We start from the raw sequence: 25,509 nt of genomic DNA on the forward strand, positions 1-25,509 counted from the left end.
GTTGACCAGGCTGACGGTGGCTCTTGCGGACAGTAGCGTGATACGAGTCTGTGTATAAGTGGTGGTGTTCAGATCTGCACAAATTCCTTTGAAAGGCAAAAACCGTGGGGCACTACTACTACGCGTAGTCACTCGTTTCTGTGGTTTGGCTACCAGAAGAGTGCCTTTTGCCGGGACGTGGGCTAGAAGGACAATGCTCTTAGTGGCTACTGGCTTCTGTGCAGTGAAGAGCTAGATTAGTCTTTGTCTTAGGGGAGGAGCCTGTGATTCAACTGAATCTTGGCGAGAGGATGGGAAAACGGAAAGCCTCCAGAGGAAGAGCTTTTTGTGAGGCGTTGTTCGGGTGCCCTCATCTAAACGTGACTATGTTGAAGGGTATTTTTGCTGCGTGCCGGAGGAAAATACATTTTGGCAGAGATGTGTATTGACGGCAGGCAGAAGTGGCAAATTTGGTTATCAGCTGAAAGGCAAATCTAAGAAAAGATCCCCGGAAGCATGGAAGTTTGTGGCTGGCTGTTCTAAAATCCGCCTCCAGAGAAACGTTCTTAAAGTATTGCTTGTTTCCTCTCTTTCTGAAGCTGGTAAAAGTGTCCTTCCGTTAAAGCGCAAGCTTGCTGACAGGCTGGGGAAGAAGACAGAGGTTCTGGAGAGTGCTGACAAAGCACCAAAGAGAGGTGCAGCTACTAAGCAGACATGGGGATTTGATGCACAGATTTTCTGTTTAGGTTTGCTGTTTGTCCTTTCTTCTAGTGGTTCTTTGTGCGTGTTGGTTGCGGGCTCAAGGTAGCTCTGAATCCCAGTGACGTGACGGCTCTCATTTCGAAACGTGAACAGCAAATGGAGATTTATGCAGCCTGCCGAACTTTTTCTGTTCTCTCTTGTAGTTCAAGTCCCCAGGTCTCTGAAGGAGAGGCTAGGACTGCCCTCTGAACAGAGCCGTACAGAGACAGGTACGAACTGGCTATTAAGTATGCTTTCCCCTTTTGTCTTTCCATGAGCTTTCATACAGCCCTAAAAGTGAATTTAAAAAACCCTGCCTGATTCCTCTTGCTCGAGTGCTGAAGCTCGAGTGCTGTTTAGCTGCTGGCTAAATACACTTAACTAGAAGGACTGTGGCGCTGTTAAGAGAACCTGTTTGTTTGTTGGGTTTTTTTTTCCTGAGGCAGAGCAAGACGGTATCAATTCTCTCTTCCTTTTACTCTAGCCAAACCAAAGGGGTGCCTGAAGCCTTTGGATGGGAAAGCCACCTTCCCCAGAAAGCAGCCACTGAAATGTAAGGCAGCCGAGAGTCATCCGTCTGCCGTGGCGGCTGTGAAGCCACTGAGTGCCACTGGTGGCGATACAAAGGAGCCTTCAGCTAAAAAAGCGGCTGTGGTAAGGAGAGCGGCTGAGGCAGTAGTGGGTCCCTAGTAAAATTTATGCCCAAGTTGTAGCCTCCTCTTGGAGAAAAGATGGAAGACTGAAATGTTCTACGGGTCTCCGTTCCCTTTTAAATCCAAAAGTGGTCGACAGGACGCTCGTAGTACCTTTCTGCTCTTTACGAGGTGAATGGCAGTGTTTACATAATGCTCTGCCATGTCCTTTAATTGCTGCGTTCTTTAAGAAGACCCAAGGTCGTTAGTAAACGTTAAGGGAATGCTAACTTTTCTTCAGGTGTGCCCTGGCTCTGTATTTTGGTTAAGGCTCAGCAGTGCCAGAGGAGAAGCAGCGGAGGAAGAATCTGCAAAGCAGTCTTTGACCTGTGTATCATAAAAACCATCTTGCTTCTTCCTAGGCCCTTGTTCCGGCTTTGCCAGAGGGCAGCCTCTTCTCCATAGGCGGGAGACGAAAACCCCAAACCAGGTAACAACCACAACTTGTTCTTTCGCTTCATCAGTGTGCCTTTCACGTGAAACGAAGGTTGTTGGGGTTTTTTTTTCACACGTGGAAAAATGAGAGTTTTGAGATAATTCATGCCAAAATCCAGCAGAGGAAAAACTCGTCTGAAATAATAAGTTTCTAGGAGCTGGCTGGACCGCTTATCTAGATCCTTGTCTGAAAATGCTGCAAGTTGGTACAGCTTTTCAGTGGCTTCTTGGGTTTTCTGAACGCCTGTGGAGGTTGACTTGGTCACCCTTTTGCAGTCAAATTAGTAAAGGTGGCAAAGTGCCTGTGGCGACAAAAACGGAACCTTCTTTGCCAGACCCCAGATGCTGTGTCTTCGCGGATAAATCCCCAAACTGCAAAATGTACCTGCTGGTACATTGGACTCTAGAAGCAGCCCCAGGTTAATTGAATAACAATCCCTGCGTAAGGCTGAGGGGTAGGAGGGATTAACTACCATTTTAAGAGCTGGTTTGCAGAAAACATCTCTCTGCTTAAGGAATGTCATACACTGATTTGCTCTCTTTCTTGTTCTTCCCAGTCCTGAACTGCATCCTGGAAGCCCGGCAGACTCTGTGGCACCGTCAGAGGTCTCAAGCTCGACCTCAGCTTCCTCAGGAGTAGCAGTAAAGACAGAGGGGTTGAGCTCCACAGGGGCCTGGGAAGCCCCCTTCTCTGTAGAAGACGACTTTGAGCAGTTTCTTTGGGAGATCTCAGGAGGCAAACTGGAAGAGATAATTGACCCGGACCCAGAGAAGGATGAGGATGAGCTCCTCATGGAGCTTGCTGAAATGCTGGACACCTGAAGCGCATAGTCTTAAGGCTTAAAATAAAGAAAGAAATAAATGGAAACTGATTCTTTTGTTGGATACCCAGAGGTGATTCTTTTTCTAGCTGAGGCTTTGCAAGGAGTCTTAAAGCACAGGTGAACTGGTAGACATTGGGAGTACCTGCACGCAGTTGTCCTGAACTTCCCTGCTGGTCAGACATGCGGTCTGAATTTGTGACCCTGCAGAAGACAGCTGAGACTGGGGTCTATTGTGTACCCTGCCACCAGGGATCGTTTTCCCTAGCAGCTACCTTTTGAATCATTTTCTTAAAGTTTTGAAGAACTTGAGTCTCTTCCTACGAGGATTTGTGAAGGTGGGGCGGCCCTCAGGCATTTGCTGCTGGCAGAGGAAAAATCGGTTGTCGGAGTGGATTGTCAATACTTTCTCTTTGGAAGAAAACACTTGCGTGCTTTGATAGTCCACTGTGCTGTCTTTGTTCCTAGAGGAAAGGTCTGAAACCAAAACTGAGCAAACTGCTGTTCCGGCTCCAGAAGGGTCACCCAGCCCCAAGCTGCCGATGCTTTATCCTGCCAAAGGACTTTCTCCCGCTGGGAGCAAGCATGGAGTTTCTGCCAGCATGGGTCGGTCGGTCGGTCGCTCGCTCGTGGACTTTGGGAGAGAGGAAGAGCGCGCGAGAGCCCGGCGAGGAAGGCTTTCCCCTCGCTGCTTCCCTCCTCCTGCTCTGTTGTCAGCCTTCACTGTCCCCGGCCTAGGCTCTGTCCGTGGAGACGAGGTTTGGTGTATGCCATGGTTTCTGTAAATATTTTATTTTTCTCTGTTATGCCCGTATTCTCCTGAAGGTCCTGTATTAAATGTAGCCTGGCCGCCTCCGCCTTCACCGGTAGTTGAGCTGTTCCCCATGACAGCAGTTAACAGCATTTTTACCAAACCCTGGCGCAGGAAAGGTGCAGGTGCGTGGTCTGTCTGTGGGGCGTCCTTAACGCTCCGCTCCAGAACCTCATCTTCCGCTACCTGCAGAACGTGAGTACCGCCGGGCTGCCGCGGCTTCGGCCCCGTGTGCGAGGAACGTCCTGGTGCTTCTTGCGCAGGGCCCTTTGAGCCGTGTGGGGAGCGGGGCGGCACACCGGACGGGTCTTTCCGAGCATGCGGCTAGAAGGCTGCATCACTGTGAGTCTCAGGATCTCTTTGGATTGGGTGTTTTGTTGGTTGTTCTTCAAATTTATAAAACTGTTTCTTCCTGTCAGGAAAAACTAGCGTGGGGGGTGCCTCTCCAATTAATAGTCTTAATTGTCCAGCCCACGTCAGCACAGCTCACGATAGTTTGTGTCGTTGTTGCTGAAGTTTAGAGCAGGGCACGTAGCTCAGCGGCGGCTTTTGTTGCTGATTTTTAGGGCTTTGATGAATGTGTGAACTTGGTGCCGGACGACGCAGAGGAAATTCACTCCAAACCAAAATCAAGGAAACAGCTGGGTATGTCAGTATGTCTGTGTAAGCCGAGCGATGCCTGAAACCTGGCTGCGTGAGCCTTCCCCGTAGCAAGGCTTTAAAGCATGAAAGGTGTGAAGAGGGTTGAGTTTGGAGTACAGTGAGCGGATACGGGCTAGGTCTCGGTTCCTGCTGTTTCTTGAGCTGGTGGTTTTGTTGAACGTGAAGGAGAAAGAATCTGCCTCTGCCTGAGACGAGTCTTTGTCTTTCAAATGTGCGTAACAACGGATGGGCTGCGCTGCACTTTTTCTGCAGCCCGGGTGGCTGGAGGGGTCCAGTCAAACTCCTGCTCAGGAATATGGAAGGCGACAAGTGGAATGCTGAGCTGCTTGGACATTCAAAAGAGCTAGATCTGAGGGGATTTCTCTTGTTCCCCCCATGGTGGTGGATATAGTAAAGTTGCACTATACAGGTGTGTCTCACTTCCTAGGGAAAAGAAATGGCACCTTCTAGACCGTGAATTCCTCCTGATTTGTGTTGGAATGCCTCTGCTGGGCAAAGCAGTGGTCCTTACTTGCCTTCCATTTAGGAGTTGGCTTGTGCAAACTGCGGAAATCGTGCTTGAAATTTCATTTAATTATCAATGGCATCAGCAGCACACCCAGTAATTTCTAGGAGGAGATGCGTAGGAATCTGCATGACACAACAGTCTGTTTTCGAAGGTGCTAAGGGTGAAAAGTGAATAGTCCCATCAATACTGAAGAAGGGAAGGAACCCTTGCACTTAACAACTGTTTTTCTTCCCTTTGACAAGCAGTCAAAACCCAATAACTAACATGAGAACCCACCTTGTCCTCTCTTTATTTCAGATTTGGGAAAATTCCCTGCCAGAAAAAAAAAAAACCTCCTTGAAAATCCGCTAGTGTTTGTGTGAGTAGAAGGTTCCAACCTTTTGCTATTAATTTGTAAGAACCATTTCATTCCGTTTTGTCCAAGAGAGTCAGAAATACTTGCACAGAAACGCGCAGCGTCTGAATGAAAGGGGTCAGAACCGCTTGAATTTGAGCTTTATCTGGTGTGGTTGCAGGTTTTATGGCATTTAGTATCTTTAAAAGGGTAAGAATCAAAGTATCTGACTTCGCATGAAGAAAACCTGCTTGTGGCTAAAGAAGATCAGTTTCAGCTCTGGAGGCACCAAAAAATCATCAGCTGTCGAACTGGACCTAAGCCATCTTTTCAAACCTTCCGTGATCTTGCTGCAATGCATGATGATGGATATATGGATTAGAGAAGAGCGTATGAAGGCAAACTTGTAGCATTGGCTCTGATGTAAAAAGAGAACAAATTCTTTCCTAAAAATCAAAGTCATCCCAAATTCTTGGTATCATGCAGCCATGCCACTTGCAAAGGAAGCATTTCCCTGCCTCTCAAAGCTTGCGGTATCCTCGATCTGCTGTCTCCCTGCTGTTAATTGATTGCAACTCCGCGTGTCCGATTAGGGCTGAGAGTTGCTCTCGCTACGGATATCGTGCAACATAGGCTGTGCACGCTCGCGTGTGTAGAAACGTTGATACTGTATGCGTGTAGGTAGGTATGCCTGTTTGTGTGCTGACCCCCAAATCCCTCGTGTTATAAAGCATCAGCCTTGAAGGCACATTCATCAAACCGTTACGTAGATCTTTTGGGTTTGCCGGTTCCCTCAAAATGAGAGACTTTCTATGCAGTCTGCTGTGGCAAATAGCCCCACATTCTAATTTTTACTCTCACTCTTGCTGACTTTATCATCACTCGCTCTTGGTGTGTGCATAAACAGGTATGTGTATGTATGTCCAGACAGTATTTAACAGGTAGAGTTGACTAAAACAACTGTAAGGAGTGGAAATTCTGGCTATTCTGCTTCAGCTGTGGACAACTTGGCTTCAGATTCTCATCCAGAGAATGAGATGTGTTAGCAAGAGCTTGTCCTGCGCTTCAGACGACATGATGGGTGGTTTGCATACGCATCATAGTGCAGCATTCTCTGTGTAACTTGTGACACCGAGGGCGCTGTCAGGCTAGTGGAGTGCGGTGACCAGCAGGTAAATCATCAGCAGCTGTCTGCGTCTGGGGTAAGGCTGACGGATTGACAAGGGGGATGAGAACACGTAGTTCCTGGGGCTCTGCCTTCCTTGTGATCTGGCTGTCCTAATCAACAGGGGGGGCGTTAAGCATCTTTAATATTTTTGTAAGCGATTAAAGGCACAAAGCAGAGCAGCAAGAGAGACTGCCCAAGTGAAATACTTTGTGCTTTATAACCCACAGGTAGGGGCAATAATACTCCTCTCGTGCGTTAGCTGGGGTGCAACAAAAAAGGTTAGACCGGGGAGTAGGACTGTTTCTCCTTTTTCACTTACTGATACCTTTCTTTAGGGTTACTTTGAAAAAGACGATTTGACTGATCGAGCCGTCAGGAGACTTTCCGTCCAAGAAAGAGCGAAGGCAGCTCTTACGAGGACTGGAGGAAGTCCCTGCTGAGAGCGAACCCTTCGAACCTGAGCTCGTTCTCAGACGGTGTCGATTATGTCCAAGCAAGGGGACGACTGTTACTTCTATTTCTATTCTACCTGTGACAAGGTATGTTTGGGCTTCTTTTGCTTTGGGGTTTCTTGTTGAGTTTTTAGGAGAGGAAGGGGCGGAGACATCCAGATGTCTGTTAACTTAAGAAGCAGTTAGATTCTGCTTCCAGTTCTACTAGCATGGATAATTTTTGAGGCTGTACTCTTTTAATTTCCTCTTTGTGGGTTTCCTTTTGGTTACAGGGAGACAGCTGTTCCTTCCGCCACTGTGCGGCTGCTCTGGGAAGTGAGAGAGTGTGCAGGCGGTGGCAGGAGGGTCGCTGTTTCAAGCCTACCTGCAGATTGAGACACATGGAAGTCGATGTGAGTGTTTGCCTAAAGATGTGTTCTCCAACTAAATCCCTGAAAGCATTTTTCCTTGCTGTCGGCAGACTGAATGTGCTTGTACGTGCTAGATTTACTTGCTTTCAAATGATACTGGTTTCTGTTACTTGGAGGGGGGTGGGAGGAAGTTGGGGGAAGAAAAATCAATTTCTGAGGTATACCTCAGCAAGACATTTTTGTATTAGGTGCTGGCGTTGTTCTGACGTCTTGGGGTAGCACAGGGCGGGGAGGGAGAAGATGGGAAGGAAATAAGGCTCTGAAAGAGAACTTGAGATAGATTCAAGCTAGGCAGTTCAAGGCATTTTTCCCCTCTGAATAATCCCAGTATTTTGCACATTGTCTTAGTTTAACCCACCCTGAACTGATGTGTGCGAGCCCGCGACTTCTCCAACGGAACGACAGGAAAGCTAGATAATATGTAGTAGTTACAGCTTACGCAAGTTTTGTCGATCTGCCCTGAAATGCTTTCAGTGATAGACTGCCCTTGGGAATGATGTTTCCGCACTGCACTGCGATAGCCCTGTCTCTGGCATGACGTGTAACTATGTCTCTTAGCAAGCCTAAGGCGAGTGTTACCACGAGCTTTTCTTTCTTTCTGTCTTCAGAAAAAGCGCAGTGAGATTCCTTGCTACTGGGAGAATCAACCAGCTGGCTGTCAGAAATCCAACTGCGCGTTCCATCACACGAAAGGACGCTATGTTGATGGGCGCTTCTTCCCGCCAAGCAAAAGTGAGTTTCTTGGGCCCTTTTCCTTTAAGCATGAAAGAATTAATTCTGAATATTACTTCGGAGTGGGTACAATGCCGTAGAAGGCATCAAGTAACTGCTCACTGATGAGCGTAGGGAGAAGTGAGCAGTCACAGGCTCTCAGCTAAACGGACTGTAATTCTGGTGTTTAATTTTTTCTTTCATGCTCAGCTTCTCTGTGCTTTGTGTGATCTTTGCACTTCAGGTGGCTTTCCCTTCATTTCATCCTTTCTGGAGGGTAGGGTGGTGAGATGAGTGTGTGAAGGGAAGCCGTTGTTCCTAGTGTGTTCGTAGGGGTGGGGAATAGGAAACTCTGAATTCAGCAGCCAGGTGGGTTGTCTACCTTATCTACCGTATCTAGACAGTGAGTGCAAGGTCGGGGTGACAGTTTTACATGGCCAAATGAGAGATGGTCCTCGTCTTCCTCTAGCTACGCTTCCAAGTCCACCTGAGCCTGCAGAAGATGATGTGAAAATGGCTCAGGCGTCACTGCAGCAAAACACACTTTCTGTCCAGTCAAGTCCCACTCCGCAGCTGAGGGGGGTGATGAAAGTGGAAAGCTCTGAAAAGGTCCCAAGTCCTACACATCCTCCAGCCAGTTGTAATCAGTGCTGCAGATGACGATGAAGATGGGTACTTTTTGCTTACTGAAGGCATTTCTACTGGAGGTGAATGTATAACTTCACAGAGTGCCTGAACTGTGTCGTGTTTAAAGCTACGGACGAGAGTCTGGAGTCTTAAATATTTTTTTCCCCGGTATAGCTCTCGCTTGTATGAGCCTGTCAAGTCAATGCAGCTGTTTAAAAAACACCTCCCGCAAACAGTTGCTTGTAGTTAAGAATGCGAACAGAATATGAACCGTGGACTGAAACGTCGTTGTACGAGCTACATGAGCATGAAACGCCTTGTATAATCCCTGCTCCATAACTGAAGAGGTTTTATTTTGGACTTTCAGAGCAGCTTTCTGAAGAAGGAGATGAAACTAAAACACCTGTCCAGCAACCAGCAACACAAGCCCGTAGTGGATCGCGGATAATTTCTACTGGGAAACGCGGGGCTGATACAAAGCAAGGTATTCTAGCAGCTGTAGTAGGATGGCTTGGAAGGAGAACTTGACGATGAACTCCAAAGTGATATGTTCTAAATCTACAGTAGAACATCGGGTAGCTGGATGGAGTCAGTTATTTCCACGAGCTCATTCCTGTCTAATACTGTCGTGTGTCCCTTGGGTCAGACAGGTCAACTCCTCCTTGTAGACGTTTGTAAAACAAAAGAGAGCCACAGCGTGGAGTTGAAATGCCTGCAAATGTGTCCTTTCAAACACTGTGGGAAGAAGCCATGTCTAATGGAATCTAATATCGTGTAGATGGATTAAAACGCTTAAAACTGCAGGTTTTACTCTGTAGGGTGGGAGGAGGGGTGAAGAAGGGTGCCAATCGCTTACCAAAATACCCATCCGTTCTATGGCTTTTTGTCCTGGTGGGGAGTGTTGAGAGGGTTTATTTGGAAGACTTTGGAAGGGTTCTGAGCTGTCAGAAGCTTGAGGATGTGTGCTCTTCAACATGTGCCTTTAGGCCTCAGCTTCATTAATGATTTTCTGTTTTCAGAGGACAATTTAAATTTTGGAATAAAAACACTTGAAGAAATCAAATTGGAGAAACTAAAGGAAAAAACAAAAAGCCAAGGTGGTGAGTTAATATCCCCTACTTGTAGTGACTACTATTGTTTCCATTTCATGGCTCCTCAACCGAAAGGTTAAGTAATAATTAGGATAATTCAGACACGTTAGCCTGCTGGTGCTGCCTTTTCTAATGGAAACCATGCTTTTAGGCTTCCAGGCCCTGGCTTGATTGCAAATATTTGGCATTTGTAGGTGCTCAGTTTGTTGTGTTGCAGTAAAAGATCCAGAAGGGGTTTTTATCAGCCTGACATTAAGCTGTAGCTCATCATGTATTACACCACCTTACAGACCCTCCAGTGTGCTTAATTGGACTCTCATGTTCCTGAAGTTGAGTGAGATTTGTGAATGAGCTAATGTGTCGACAGCACGTGGCGGAAGTAGCGGTTGGGTGAAGTGCAGTAGCAGCAGAGAGAGAGGCTAATGTCAATACGAGTGTCAGTATGCAAATAAGGGGATAACTGGGAAAACCGGGCAGTAATGCAAGGGCAGACCTATAGAAGATGGTATTATACAAGTAGCCAATTTTTGAAGCGTTGACCAGGCTGACGGTGGCTCTTGCGGACAGTAGCGTGATACGAGTCTGTGTATAAGTGGTGGTGTTCAGATCTGCACAAATTCCTTTGAAAGGCAAAAACCGTGGGGCACTACTACTACGCGTAGTCACTCGTTTCTGTGGTTTGGCTACCAGAAGAGTGCCTTTTGCCGGGACGTGGGCTAGAAGGACAATGCTCTTAGTGGCTACTGGCTTCTGTGCAGTGAAGAGCTAGATTAGTCTTTGTCTTAGGGGAGGAGCCTGTGATTCAACTGAATCTTGGCGAGAGGATGGGAAAACGGAAAGCCTCCAGAGGAAGAGCTTTTTGTGAGGCGTTGTTCGGGTGCCCTCATCTAAACGTGACTATGTTGAAGGGTATTTTTGCTGCGTGCCGGAGGAAAATACATTTTGGCAGAGATGTGTATTGACGGCAGGCAGAAGTGGCAAATTTGGTTATCAGCTGAAAGGCAAATCTAAGAAAAGACCCCCGGAAGCATGGAAGTTTGTGGCTGGCTGTTCTAAAATCCGCCTCCAGAGAAACGTTCTTAAAGTATTGCTTGTTTCCTCTCTTTCTGAAGCTGGTAAAAGTGTCCTTCCGTTAAAGCGCAAGCTTGCTGACAGGCTGGGGAAGAAGACAGAGGTTCTGGAGAGTGCTGACAAAGCACCAAAGAGAGGTGCAGCTACTAAGCAGACATGGGGATTTGATGCACAGATTTTCTGTTTAGGTTTGCTGTTTGTCCTTTCTTCTAGTGGTTCTTTGTGCGTGTTGGTTGCGGGCTCAAGGTAGCTCTGAATCCCAGTGACGTGACGGCTCTCATTTCGAAACGTGAACAGCAAATGGAGATTTATGCAGCCTGCCGAACTTTTTCTGTTCTCTCTTGTAGTTCAAGTCCCCAGGTCTCTGAAGGAGAGGCTAGGACTGCCCTCTGAACAGAGCCGTACAGAGACAGGTACGAACTGGCTATTAAGTATGCTTTCCCCTTTTGTCTTTCCATGAGCTTTCATACAGCCCTAAAAGTGAATTTAAAAAACCCTGCCTGATTCCTCTTGCTCGAGTGCTGAAGCTCGAGTGCTGTTTAGCTGCTGGCTAAATACACTTAACTAGAAGGACTGTGGCGCTGTTAAGAGAACCTGTTTGTTTGTTGGGTTTTTTTTTCCTGAGGCAGAGCAAGACGGTATCAATTCTCTCTTCCTTTTACTCTAGCCAAACCAAAGGGGTGCCTGAAGCCTTTGGATGGGAAAGCCACCTTCCCCAGAAAGCAGCCACTGAAACGTAAGGCAGCCGAGAGTCATCCGTCTGCCGTGGCGGCTGTGAAGCCACTGAGTGCCACTGGTGGCGACGGGAAGGAGCCTTCAGCTAAAAAAGCGGCTGTGGTAAGGAGAGCGGCTGAGGCAGTAGTGGGTCCCTAGTAAAATTTATGCCCAAGTTGTAGCCTCCTCTTGGAGAAAAGATGGAAGACTGAAATGTTCTACGGGTCTCCGTTCCCTTTTAAATCCAAAAGTGGTCGACAGGACGCTCGTAGTACCTTTCTGCTCTTTACGAGGTGAATGGCAGTGTTTACATAATGCTCTGCCATGTCCTTTAATTGCTGCGTTCTTTAAGAAGACCCAAGGTCGTTAGTAAACGTTAAGGGAATGCTAACTTTTCTTCAGGTGTGCCCTGGCTCTGTATTTTGGTTAAGGCTCAGCAGTGCCAGAGGAGAAGCAGCGGAGGAAGAATCTGCAAAGCAGTCTTTGACCTGTGTATCATAAAAACCATCTTGCTTCTTCCTAGGCCCTTGTTCCGGCTTTGCCAGAGGGCAGCCTCTTCTCCATAGGCGGGAGACGAAAACCCCAAACCAGGTAACAACCACAACTTGTTCTTTCGCTTCATCAGTGTGCCTTTCACGTGAAACGAAGGTTGTTGGGGTTTTTTTTTCACACGTGGAAAAATGAGAGTTTTGAGATAATTCATGCCAAAATCCAGCAGAGGAAAAACTCGTCTGAAATAATAAGTTTCTAGGAGCTGGCTGGACCGCTTATCTAGATCCTTGTCTGAAAATGCTGCAAGTTGGTACAGCTTTTCAGTGGCTTCTTGGGTTTTCTGAACGCCTGTGGAGGTTGACTTGGTCACCCTTTTGCAGTCAAATTAGTAAAGGTGGCAAAGTGCCTGTGGCGACAAAAACGGAACCTTCTTTGCCAGACCCCAGATGCTGTGTCTTCGCGGATAAATCCCCAAACTGCAAAATGTACCTGCTGGTACATTGGACTCTAGAAGCAGCCCCAGGTTAATTGAATAACAATCCCTGCGTAAGGCTGAGGGGTAGGAGGGATTAACTACCATTTTAAGAGCTGGTTTGCAGAAAACATCTCTCTGCTTAAGGAATGTCATACACTGATTTGCTCTCTTTCTTGTTCTTCCCAGTCCTGAACTGCATCCTGGAAGCCCGGCAGACTCTGTGGCACCGTCAGAGGTCTCAAGCTCGACCTCAGCTTCCTCAGGAGTAGCAGTAAAGACAGAGGGGTTGAGCTCCACAGGGGCCTGGGAAGCCCCCTTCTCTGTAGAAGACGACTTTGAGCAGTTTCTTTGGGAGATCTCAGGAGGCAAACTGGAAGAGATAATTGACCCGGACCCAGAGAAGGATGAGGATGAGCTCCTCATGGAGCTTGCTGAAATGCTGGACACCTGAAGCGCATAGTCTTAAGGCTTAAAATAAAGAAAGAAATAAATGGAAACTGATTCTTTTGTTGGATACCCAGAGGTGATTCTTTTTCTAGCTGAGGCTTTGCAAGGAGTCTTAAAGCACAGGTGAACTGGTAGACATTGGGAGTACCTGCACGCAGTTGTCCTGAACTTCCCTGCTGGTCAGACATGCGGTCTGAATTTGTGACCCTGCAGAAGACAGCTGAGACTGGGGTCTATTGTGTACCCTGCCACCAGGGATCGTTTTCCCTAGCAGCTACCTTTTGAATCATTTTCTTAAAGTTTTGAAGAACTTGAGTCTCTTCCTACGAGGATTTGTGAAGGTGGGGCGGCCCTCAGGCATTTGCTGCTGGCAGAGGAAAAATCGGTTGTCGGAGTGGATTGTCAATACTTTCTCTTTGGAAGAAAACACTTGCGTGCTTTGATAGTCCACTGTGCTGTCTTTGTTCCTAGAGGAAAGGTCTGAAACCAAAACTGAGCAAACTGCTGTTCCGGCTCCAGAAGGGTCACCCAGCCCCAAGCTGCCGATGCTTTATCCTGCCAAAGGACTTTCTCCCGCTGGGAGCAAGCATGGAGTTTCTGCCAGCATGGGTCGGTCGGTCGGTCGCTCGTGGACTTTGGGAGAGAGGAAGAGCGCGCGAGAGCCCGGCGAGGAAGGCTTTCCCCTCGCTGCTTCCCTCCTCCTGCTCTGTTGTCAGCCTTCACTGTCCCCGGCCTAGGCTCTGTCCGTGGAGACGAGGTTTGGTGTATGCCATGGTTTCTGTAAATATTTTATTTTTCGCTGTTATGCCCGTATTCTCCTGAAGGTCCTGTATTAAATGTAGCCTGGCCGCCTCCGCCTTCACCGGTAGTTGAGCTGTTCCCCATGACAGCAGTTAACAGCATTTTTACCAAACCCTGGCGCAGGAAAGGTGCAGGTGCGTGGTCTGTCTGTGGGGCGTCCTTAACGCTCCGCTCCAGAACCTCATCTTCCGCTACCTGCAGAACGTGAGTACCGCCGGGCTGCCGCGGCTTCGGCCCCGTGTGCGAGGAACGTCCTGGTGCTTCTTGCGCAGGGCCCTTTGAGCCGTGTGGGGAGCGGGGCGGCACACCGGACGGGTCTTTCCGAGCATGCGGCTAGAAGGCTGCATCACTGTGAGTCTCAGGATCTCTTTGGATTGGGTGTTTTGTTGGTTGTTCTTCAAATTTATAAAACTGTTTCTTCCTGTCAGGAAAAACTAGCGTGGGGGGTGCCTCTCCAATTAATAGTCTTAATTGTCCAGCCCACGTCAGCACAGCTCACGATAGTTTGTGTCGTTGTTGCTGAAGTTTAGAGCAGGGCACGTAGCTCAGCGGCGGCTTTTGTTGCTGATTTTTAGGGCTTTGATGAATGTGTGAACTTGGTGCCGGACGACGCAGAGGAAATTCACTCCAAACCAAAATCAAGGAAACAGCTGGGTATGTCAGTATGTCTGTGTAAGCCGAGCGATGCCTGAAACCTGGCTGCGTGAGCCTTCCCCGTAGCAAGGCTTTAAAGCATGAAAGGTGTGAAGAGGGTTGAGTTTGGAGTACAGTGAGCGGATACGGGCTAGGTCTCGGTTCCTGCTGTTTCTTGAGCTGGTGGTTTTGTTGAACGTGAAGGAGAAAGAATCTGCCTCTGCCTGAGACGAGTCTTTGTCTTTCAAATGTGCGTAACAACGGATGGGCTGCGCTGCACTTTTTCTGCAGCCCGGGTGGCTGGAGGGGTCCAGTCAAACTCCTGCTCAGGAATATGGAAGGCGACAAGCGGAATGCTGAGCTGCTTGGACATTCAAAAGAGCTAGATCTGAGGGGATTTCTCTTGTTCCCCCCATGGTGGTGGATATAGTAAAGTTGCACTATACAGGTGTGTCTCACTTCCTAGGGAAAAGAAATGGCACCTTCTAGACCGTGAATTCCTCCTGATTTGTGTTGGAATGCCTCTGCTGGGCAAAGCAGTGGTCCTTACTTGCCTTCCATTTAGGAGTTGGCTTGTGCAAACTGCGGAAATCGTGCTTGAAATTTCATTTAATTATCAATGGCATCAGCAGCACACCCAGTAATTTCTAGGAGGAGATGCGTAGGAATCTGCAGGACACAACAGTCTGTTTTCGAAGGTGCTAAGGGTGAAAAGTGAATAGTCCCATCAATACTGAAGAAGGGAAGGAACCCTTGCACTTAACAACTGTTTTTCTTCCCTTTGACAAGCAGTCAAAACCCAATAACTAACATGAGAACCCACCTTGTCCTCTCTTTATTTCAGATTTGGGAAAATTCCCTGCCAGAAAAAAAAAAAACCTCCTTGAAAATCCGCTAGTGTTTGTGTGAGTAGAAGGTTCCAACCTTTTGCTATTAATTTGTAAGAACCATTTCATTCCGTTTTGTCCAAGAGAGTCAGAAATACTTGCACAGAAACGCGCAGCGTCTGAATGAAAGGGGTCAGAACCGCTTGAATTTGAGCTTTATCTGGTGTGGTTGCAGGTTTTATGGCATTTAGTATCTTTAAAAGGGTAAGAATCAAAGTATCTGACTTCGCATGAAGAAAACCTGCTTGTGGCTAAAGAAGATCAGTTTCAGCTCTGGAGGCACCAAAAAATCATCAGCTGTCGAACTGGACCTAAGCCATCTTTTCAAACCTTCCGTGATCTTGCTGCAATGCATGATGATGGATATATGGATTAGAGAAGAGCGTATGAAGGCAAACTTGTAGCATTGGCTCTGATGTAAAAAGAGAACAAATTCTTTCCTAAAAATCAAAGTCATCCCAAATTCTTGGTATCATGCAGCCATGCCACTTGCAAAGGAAGCATTTCCCTGCCTCTCAAAGCTTGCGGTATCCTCGATCTGCTGTCTCCCTGCTGTTAATTGATTGCAACTCCGCGTGTCCAATTAGGGCTGAGAGTTGCTCTCGCTACGGATATCGTGCAACATAGGCTGTGCACGCTCGCGTGTGTAGAAACGTTGATACTGTATGCGTGTAGGTAGGTATGCCTGTTTGTGTGCTGACCCCCAAATCCCTCGTGTTATAAAGCATCAGCCTTGAAGGCACATTCATCAAACCGTTACGTAGATCTTTTGGGTTTGCCGGTTCCCTCAAAATGAGAGACTTTCTATGCAGTCTGCTGTGGCAAATAGCCCCACATTCTAATTTTTACTCTCACTCTTGCTGACTTTATCATCACTCGCTCTTGGTGTGTGCATAAACAGGTATGTGTATGTATGTCCAGACAGTATTTAACAGGTAGAGTTGACTAAAACAACTGTAAGGAGTGGAAATTCTGGCTATTCTGCTTCAGCTGTGGACAACTTGGCTTCAGATTCTCATCCAGAGAATGAGATGTGTTAGCAAGAGCTTGTCCTGCGCTTCAGACGACGTGATGGGTGGTTTGCATACGCATCATAGTGCAGCATTCTCTGTGTAACTTGTGACACCGAGGGCGCTGTCAGGCTAGTGGAGTGCGGTGACCAGCAGGTAAATCATCAGCAGCTGTCTGCGTCTGGGGTAAGGCTGACGGATTGACAAGGGGGATGAGAACACGTAGTTCCTGGGGCTCTGCCTTCCTTGTGATCTGGCTGTCCTAATCAACAGGGGGGGCGTTAAGCATCTTTAATATTTTTGTAAGCGATTAAAGGCACAAAGCAGAGCAGCAAGAGAGACTGCCCAAGTGAAATACTTTGTGCTTTATAACCCACAGGTAGGGGCAATAATACTCCTCTCGTGCGTTAGCTGGGGTGCAACAAAAAAGGTTAGACCGGGGAGTAGGACTGTTTCTCCTTTTTCACTTACTGATACCTTTCTTTAGGGTTACTTTGAAAAAGACGATTTGACTGATCGAGCCGTCAGGAGACTTTCCGTCCAAGAAAGAGCGAAGGCAGCTCTTACGAGGACTGGAGGAAGTCCCTGCTGAGAGCGAACCCTTCGAACCTGAGCTCGTTCTCAGACGGTGTCGATTATGTCCAAGCAAGGGGACGACTGTTACTTCTATTTCTATTCTACCTGTGACAAGGTATGTTTGGGCTTCTTTTGCTTTGGGGTTTCTTGTTGAGTTTTTAGGAGAGGAAGGGGCGGAGACATCCAGATGTCTGTTAACTTAAGAAGCAGTTAGATTCTGCTTCCAGTTCTACTAGCATGGATAATTTTTGAGGCTGTACTCTTTTAATTTCCTCTTTGTGGGTTTCCTTTTGGTTACAGGGAGACAGCTGTTCCTTCCGCCACTGTGCGGCTGCTCTGGGAAGTGAGAGAGTGTGCAGGCGGTGGCAGGAGGGTCGCTGTTTCAAGCCTACCTGCAGATTGAGACACATGGAAGTCGATGTGAGTGTTTGCCTAAAGATGTGTTCTCCAACTAAATCCCTGAAAGCATTTTTCCTTGCTGTCAGCAGACTGAATGTGCTTGTACGTGCTAGATTTACTTGCTTTCAAATGATACTGGTTTCTGTTACTTGGAGGGGGGTGGGAGGAAGTTGGGGGAAGAAAAATCAATTTCTGAGGTATACCTCAGCAAGACATTTTTGTATTAGGTGCTGGCGTTGTTCTGACGTCTTGGGGTAGCACAGGGCGGGGAGGGAGAAGATGGGAAGGAAATAAGGCTCTGAAAGAGAACTTGAGATAGATTCAAGCTAGGCAGTTCAAGGCATTTTTCCCCTCTGAATAATCCCAGTATTTTGCACATTGTCTTAGTTTAACCCACCCTGAACTGATGTGTGCGAGCCCGCGACTTCTCCAACGGAACGACAGGAAAGCTAGATAATATGTAGTAGTTACAGCTTACGCAAGTTTTGTCGATCTGCCCTGAAATGCTTTCAGTGATAGACTGCCCTTGGGAATGATGTTTCCGCACTGCACTGCGATAGCCCTGTCTCTGGCATGACGTGTAACTATGTCTCTTAGCAAGCCTAAGGCGAGTGTTACCATGAGCTTTTCTTTCTTTCTGTCTTCAGAAAAAGCGCAGTGAGATTCCTTGCTACTGGGAGAATCAACCAGCTGGCTGTCAGAAATCCAACTGCGCGTTCCATCACACGAAAGGACGCTATGTTGATGGGCGCTTCTTCCCGCCAAGCAAAAGTGAGTTTCTTGGGCCCTTTTCCTTTAAGCATGAAAGAATTAATTCTGAATATTACTTCGGAGTGGGTACAATGCCGTAGAAGGCATCAAGTAACTGCTCACTGATGAGCGTAGGGAGAAGTGAGCAGTCACAGGCTCTCAGCTAAACGGACTGTAATTCTGGTGTTTAATTTTTTCTTTCATGCTCAGCTTCTCTGTGCTTTGTGTGATCTTTGCACTTCAGGTGGCTTTCCCTTCATTTCATCCTTTCTGGAGGGTAGGGTGGTGAGATGAGTGTGTGAAGGGAAGCCGTTGTTCCTAGTGTGTTCGTAGGGGTGGGGAATAGGAAACTCTGAATTCAGCAGCCAGGTGGGTTGTCTACCTTATCTACCGTATCTAGACAGTGAGTGCAAGGTCGGGGTGACAGTTTTACATGGCCAAATGAGAGATGGTCCTCGTCTTCCTCTAGCTACGCTTCCAAGTCCACCTGAGCCTGCGGAAGATGATGTGAAAATGGCTCAGGCGTCACTGCAGCAAAACACACTTTCTGTCCAGTCAAGTCCCACTCCGCAGCTGAGGGGGGTGATGAAAGTGGAAAGCTCTGAAAAGGTCCCAAGTCCTACACATCCTCCAGCCAGTTGTAATCAGTGCTGCAGATGACGATGAAGATGGGTACTTTTTGCTTACTGAAGGCATTTCTACTGGAGGTGAATGTATAACTTCACAGAGTGCCTGAACTGTGTCGTGTTTAAAGCTACGGACGAGAGTCTGGAGTCTTAAATATTTTTTTCCCCGGTATAGCTCTCGCTTGTATGAGCCTGTCAAGTCAATGCAGCTGTTTAAAAAACACCTCCCGCAAACAGTTGCTTGTAGTTAAGAATGCGAACAGAATATGAACCGTGGACTGAAACGTCGTTGTACGAGCTACATGAGCATGAAACGCCTTGTATAATCCCTGCTCCATAACTGAAGAGGTTTTATTTTGGACTTTCAGAGCAGCTTTCTGAAGAAGGAGATGAAACTAAAACACCTGTCCAGCAACCAGCAACACAAGCCCGTAGTGGATCGCGGATAATTTCTACTGGGAAACGCGGGGCTGATACAAAGCAAGGTATTCTAGCAGCTGTAGTAGGATGGCTTGGAAGGAGAACTTGACGATGAACTCCAAAGTGATATGTTCTAAATCTACAGTAGAACATCGGGTAGCTGGATGGAGTCAGTTATTTCCACGAGCTCATTCCTGTCTAATACTGTCGTGTGTCCCTTGGGTCAGACAGGTCAACTCCTCCTTGTAGACTTTTGTAAAACAAAAGAGAGCCACAGCGTGGAGTTGAAATGCCTGCAAATGTGTCCTTTCAAACACTGTGGGAAGAAGCCATGTCTAATGGAATCTAATATCGTGTAGATGGATTAAAACGCTTAAAACTGCAGGTTTTACTCTGTAGGGTGGGAGGAGGGGTGAAGAAGGGTGCCAATCGCTTACCAAAATACCCATCCGTTCTATGGCTTTTTGTCCTGGTGGGGAGTGTTGAGAGGGTTTATTTGGAAGACTTTGGAAGGGTTCTGAGCTGTCAGAAGCTTGAGGATGTGTGCTCTTCAACATGTGCCTTTAGGCCTCAGCTTCATTAATGATTTTCTGTTTTCAGAGGACAATTTAAATTTTGGAATAAAAACACTTGAAGAAATCAAATTGGAGAAACTAAAGGAAAAAACAAAAAGCCAAGGTGGTGAGTTAATATCCCCTACTTGTAGTGACTACTATTGTTTCCATTTCATGGCTCCTCAACCGAAAGGTTAAGTAATAATTAGGATAATTCAGACACGTTAGCCTGCTGGTGCTGCCTTTTCTAATGGAAACCATGCTTTTAGGCTTCCAGGCCCTGGCTTGATTGCAAATATTTGGCATTTGTAGGTGCTCAGTTTGTTGTGTTGCAGTAAAAGATCCAGAAGGGGTTTTTATCAGCCTGACATTAAGCTGTAGCTCATCATGTATTACACCACCTTACAGACCCTCCAGTGTGCTTAATTGGACTCTCATGTTCCTGAAGTTGAGTGAGATTTGTGAATGAGCTAATGTGTCGACAGCACGTGGCGGAAGTAGCGGTTGGGTGAAGTGCAGTAGCAGCAGAGAGAGAGGCTAATGTCAATACGAGTGTCAGTATGCAAATAAGGGGATAACTGGGAAAACCGGGCAGTAATGCAAGGGCAGACCTATAGAAGATGGTATTATACAAGTAGCCAATTTTTGAAGCGTTGACCAGGCTGACGGTGGCTCTTGCGGACAGTAGCGTGATACGAGTCTGTGTATAAGTGGTGGTGTTCAGATCTGCACAAATTCCTTTGAAAGGCAAAAACCGTGGGGCACTACTACTACGCGTAGTCACTCGTTTCTGTGGTTTGGCTACCAGAAGAGTGCCTTTTGCCGGGACGTGGGCTAGAAGGACAATGCTCTTAGTGGCTACTGGCTTCTGTGCAGTGAAGAGCTAGATTAGTCTTTGTCTTAGGGGAGGAGCCTGTGATTCAACTGAATCTTGGCGAGAGGATGGGAAAACGGAAAGCCTCCAGAGGAAGAGCTTTTTGTGAGGCGTTGTTCGGGTGCCCTCATCTAAACGTGACTATGTTGAAGGGTATTTTTGCTGCGTGCCGGAGGAAAATACATTTTGGCAGAGATGTGTATTGACGGCAGGCAGAAGTGGCAAATTTGGTTATCAGCTGAAAGGCAAATCTAAGAAAAGATCCCCGGAAGCATGGAAGTTTGTGGCTGGCTGTTCTAAAATCCGCCTCCAGAGAAACGTTCTTAAAGTATTGCTTGTTTCCTCTCTTTCTGAAGCTGGTAAAAGTGTCCTTCCGTTAAAGCGCAAGCTTGCTGACAGGCTGGGGAAGAAGACAGAGGTTCTGGAGAGTGCTGACAAAGCACCAAAGAGAGGTGCAGCTACTAAGCAGACATGGGGATTTGATGCACAGATTTTCTGTTTAGGTTTGCTGTTTGTCCTTTCTTCTAGTGGTTCTTTGTGCGTGTTGGTTGCGGGCTCAAGGTAGCTCTGAATCCCAGTGACGTGACGGCTCTCATTTCGAAACGTGAACAGCAAATGGAGATTTATGCAGCCTGCCCAACTTTTTCTGTTCTCTCTTGTAGTTCAAGTCCCCAGGTCTCTGAAGGAGAGGCTAGGACTGCCCTCTGAACAGAGCCGTACAGAGACAGGTACGAACTGGCTATTAAGTATGCTTTCCCCTTTTGTCTTTCCATGAGCTTTCATACAGCCCTAAAAGTGAATTTAAAAAACCCTGCCTGATTCCTCTTGCTCGAGTGCTGAAGCTCGAGTGCTGTTTAGCTGCTGGCTAAATACACTTAACTAGAAGGACTGTGGCGCTGTTAAGAGAACCTGTTTGTTTGTTGGGTTTTTTTTTCCTGAGGCAGAGCAAGACGGTATCAATTCTCTCTTCCTTTTACTCTAGCCAAACCAAAGGGGTGCCTGAAGCCTTTGGATGGGAAAGCCACCTTCCCCAGAAAGCAGCCACTGAAACGTAAGGCAGCCGAGAGTCATCCGTCTGCCGTGGCGGCTGTGAAGCCACTGAGTGCCACTGGTGGCGACGGGAAGGAGCCTTCAGCTAAAAAAGCGGCTGTGGTAAGGAGAGCGGCTGAGGCAGTAGTGGGTCCCTAGTAAAATTTATGCCCAAGTTGTAGCCTCCTCTTGGAGAAAAGATGGAAGACTGAAATGTTCTACGGGTCTCCGTTCCCTTTTAAATCCAAAAGTGGTCAACAGGACGCTCGTAGTACCTTTCTGCTCTTTACGAGGTGAATGGCAGTGTTTACATAATGCTCTGCCATGTCCTTTAATTGCTGTGTTCTTTAAGAAGACCCAAGGTCGTTAGTAAACGTTAAGGGAATGCTAACTTTTCTTCAGGTGTGCCCTGGCTCTGTATTTTGGTTAAGGCTCAGCAATGCCAGAGGAGAAGCAGCGGAGGAAGAATCTGCAAAGCAGTCTTTGACCTGTGTATCATAAAAACCATCTTGCTTCTTCCTAGGCCCTTGTTCCGGCTTTGCCAGAGGGCAGCCTCTTCTCCATAGGCGGGAGAGGAAAACCCCAAACCAGGTAACAACCACAACTTGTTCTTTCGCTTCATCAGTGTGCCTTTCACGTGAAACGAAGGTTGTTGGGGTTTTTTTTTCACACGTGGAAAAATGAGAGTTTTGAGATAATTCATGCCAAAATCCAGCAGAGGAAAAACTCGTCTGAAATAATAAGTTTCTAGGAGCTGGCTGGACCGCTTATCTAGATCCTTGTCTGAAAATGCTGCAAGTTGGTACAGCTTTTCAGTGGCTTCTTGGGTTTTCTGAACGCCTGCGGAGGTTGACTTGGTCACCCTTTTGCAGTCAAATTAGTAAAGGTGGCAAAGTGCCTGTGGCGACAAAAACGGAACCTTCTTTGCCAGACCCCAGATGCTGTGTCTTCGCGGATAAATCCCCAAACTGCAAAATGTACCTGCTGGTACATTGGACTCTAGAAGCAGCCCCAGGTTAATTGAATAACAATCCCTGCGTAAGGCTGAGGGGTAGGAGGGATTAACTACCATTTTAAGAGCTGGTTTGCAGAAAACATCTCTCTGCTTAAGGAATGTCATACACTGATTTGCTCTCTTTCTTGTTCTTCCCAGTCCTGAACTGCATCCTGGAAGCCCGGCAGACTCTGTGGCACCGTCAGAGGTCTCAAGCTCGACCTCAGCTTCCTCAGGAGTAGCAGTAAAGACAGAGGGGTTGAGCTCCACAGGGGCCTGGGAAGCCCCCTTCTCTGTAGAAGACGACTTTGAGCAGTTTCTTTGGGAGATCTCAGGAGGCAAACTGGAAGAGATAATTGACCCGGACCCAGAGAAGGATGAGGATGAGCTCCTCATGGAGCTTGCTGAAATGCTGGACACCTGAAGCGCATAGTCTTAAGGCTTAAAATAAAGAAAGAAATAAATGGAAACTGATTCTTTTGTTGGATACCCAGAGGTGATTCTTTTTCTAGCTGAGGCTTTGCAAGGAGTCTTAAAGCACAGGTGAACTGGTAGACATTGGGAGTACCTGCACGCAGTTGTCCTGAACTTCCCTGCTGGTCAGACATGCGGTCTGAATTTGTGACCCTGCAGAAGACAGCTGAGACTGGGGTCTATTGTGTACCCTGCCACCAGGGATCGTTTTCCCTAGCAGCTACCTTTTGAATCATTTTCTTAAAGTTTTGAAGAACTTGAGTCTCTTCCTACGAGGATTTGTGAAGGTGGGGCGGCCCTCAGGCATTTGCTGCTGGCAGAGGAAAAATCGGTTGTCGGAGTGGATTGTCAATACTTTCTCTTTGGAAGAAAACACTTGCGTGCTTTGATAGTCCACTGTGCTGTCTTTGTTCCTAGAGGAAAGGTCTGAAACCAAAACTGAGCAAACTGCTGTTCCGGCTCCAGAAGGGTCACCCAGCCCCAAGCTGCCGATGCTTTATCCTGCCAAAGGACTTTCTCCCGCTGGGAGCAAGCATGGAGTTTCTGCCAGCATGGGTCGGTCGGTCGGTCGGTCGCTCGTGGACTTTGGGAGAGAGGAAGAGTGCGCGAGAGCCCGGCGAGGAAGGCTTTCCCCTCGCTGCTTCCCTCCTCCTGCTCTGTTGTCAGCCTTCACTGTCCCCGGCCTAGGCTCTGTCCGTGGAGACGAGGTTTGGTGTATGCCATGGTTTCTGTAAATATTTTATTTTTCGCTGTTATGCCCGTATTCTCCTGAAGGTCCTGTATTAAATGTAGCCTGGCCGCCTCCGCCTTCACCGGTAGTTGAGCTGTTCCCCATGACAGCAGTTAACAGCATTTTTACCAAACCCTGGCGCAGGAAAGGTGCAGGTGCGTGGTCTGTCTGTGGGGCGTCCTTAACGCTCCGCTCCAGAACCTCATCTTCCGCTACCTGCAGAACGTGAGTACCGCCGGGCTGCCGCGGCTTCGGCCCCGTGTGCGAGGAACGTCCTGGTGCTTCTTGCGCAGGGCCCTTTGAGCCGTGTGGGGAGCGGGGCGGCACACCGGACGGGTCTTTCCGAGCATGCGGCTAGAAGGCTGCATCACTGTGAGTCTCAGGATCTCTTTGGATTGGGTGTTTTGTTGGTTGTTCTTCAAATTTATAAAACTGTTTCTTCCTGTCAGGAAAAACTAGCGTGGGGGGTGCCTCTCCAATTAATAGTCTTAATTGTCCAGCCCACGTCAGCACAGCTCACGATAGTTTGTGTCGTTGTTGCTGAAGTTTAGAGCAGGGCACGTAGCTCAGCGGCGGCTTTTGTTGCTGATTTTTAGGGCTTTGATGAATGTGTGAACTTGGTGCCGGACGACGCAGAGGAAATTCACTCCAAACCAAAATCAAGGAAACAGCTGGGTATGTCAGTATGTCTGTGTAAGCCGAGCGATGCCTGAAACCTGGCTGCGTGAGCCTTCCCCGTAGCAAGGCTTTAAAGCATGAAAGGTGTGAAGAGGGTTGAGTTTGGAGTACAGTGAGCGGATACGGGCTAGGTCTCGGTTCCTGCTGTTTCTTGAGCTGGTGGTTTTGTTGAACGTGAAGGAGAAAGAATCTGCCTCTGCCTGAGACGAGTCTTTGTCTTTCAAATGTGCGTAACAACGGATGGGCTGCGCTGCACTTTTTCTGCAGCCCGGGTGGCTGGAGGGGTCCAGTCAAACTCCTGCTCAGGAATATGGAAGGCGACAAGCGGAATGCTGAGCTGCTTGGACATTCAAAAGAGCTAGATCTGAGGGGATTTCTCTTGTTCCCCCCATGGTGGTGGATATAGTAAAGTTGCACTATACAGGTGTGTCTCACTTCCTAGGGAAAAGAAATGGCACCTTCTAGACCGTGAATTCCTCCTGATTTGTGTTGGAATGCCTCTGCTGGGCAAAGCAGTGGTCCTTACTTGCCTTCCATTTAGGAGTTGGCTTGTGCAAACTGCGGAAATCGTGCTTGAAATTTCATTTAATTATCAATGGCATCAGCAGCACACCCAGTAATTTCTAGGAGGAGATGCGTAGGAATCTGCAGGACACAACAGTCTGTTTTCGAAGGTGCTAAGGGTGAAAAGTGAATAGTCCCATCAATACTGAAGAAGGGAAGGAACCCTTGCACTTAACAACTGTTTTTCTTCCCTTTGACAAGCAGTCAAAACCCAATAACTAACATGAGAACCCACCTTGTCCTCTCTTTATTTCAGATTTGGGAAAATTCCCTGCCAGAAAAAAAAAAAACCTCCTTGAAAATCCGCTAGTGTTTGTGTGAGTAGAAGGTTCCAACCTTTTGCTATTAATTTGTAAGAACCATTTCATTCCGTTTTGTCCAAGAGAGTCAGAAATACTTGCACAGAAACGCGCAGCGTCTGAATGAAAGGGGTCAGAACCGCTTGAATTTGAGCTTTATCTGGTGTGGTTGCAGGTTTTATGGCATTTAGTATCTTTAAAAGGGTAAGAATCAAAGTATCTGACTTCGCATGAAGAAAACCTGCTTGTGGCTAAAGAAGATCAGTTTCAGCTCTGGAGGCACCAAAAAATCATCAGCTGTCGAACTGGACCTAAGCCATCTTTTCAAACCTTCCGTGATCTTGCTGCAATGCATGATGATGGATATATGGATTAGAGAAGAGCGTATGAAGGCAAACTTGTAGCATTGGCTCTGATGTAAAAAGAGAACAAATTCTTTCCTAAAAATCAAAGTCATCCCAAATTCTTGGTATCATGCAGCCATGCCACTTGCAAAGGAAGCATTTCCCTGCCTCTCAAAGCTTGCGGTATCCTCGATCTGCTGTCTCCCTGCTGTTAATTGATTGCAA

The 25,509-nt window shown here is 47.4% G+C and overlaps 3 protein-coding genes across 3 annotated transcripts in view; 2 read left to right on the top strand and 1 right to left on the bottom strand.

Moving 5' to 3' along the window:
- The window catches only part of SNRPE (small nuclear ribonucleoprotein polypeptide E), a 302,587-nt gene that overhangs the window by 17,753 nt on the left and 259,325 nt on the right, over positions 1-25,509 (bottom strand). The window lies entirely within an intron of this gene.
- LOC126051940 (zinc finger CCCH domain-containing protein 11A-like) lies at positions 6,592-9,436 on the top strand (the record flags this gene model as incomplete). Its single annotated transcript, XM_049831876.1, is given in 7 exon segments — positions 6,592-6,691; positions 6,877-6,996; positions 7,623-7,746; positions 8,195-8,355; positions 8,357-8,397; positions 8,700-8,836; positions 9,372-9,436. Coding segments are annotated over 7 exon segments (702 nt in total), but the record flags the coding sequence as incomplete, so codon positions are not given.
- On the top strand, positions 16,565-19,409 carry LOC126051941 (zinc finger CCCH domain-containing protein 11A-like; the record flags this gene model as incomplete). The annotated part of the gene is given in 7 exon segments (XM_049831877.1): positions 16,565-16,664; positions 16,850-16,969; positions 17,596-17,719; positions 18,168-18,328; positions 18,330-18,370; positions 18,673-18,809; positions 19,345-19,409. Coding segments are annotated over 7 exon segments (702 nt in total), but the record flags the coding sequence as incomplete, so codon positions are not given.

This window comes from Accipiter gentilis, chromosome 29, assembly GCF_929443795.1.
Source record: "Accipiter gentilis chromosome 29, bAccGen1.1, whole genome shotgun sequence".
Taxonomy (NCBI): Eukaryota; Metazoa; Chordata; class Aves; order Accipitriformes; family Accipitridae; genus Astur; species Astur gentilis.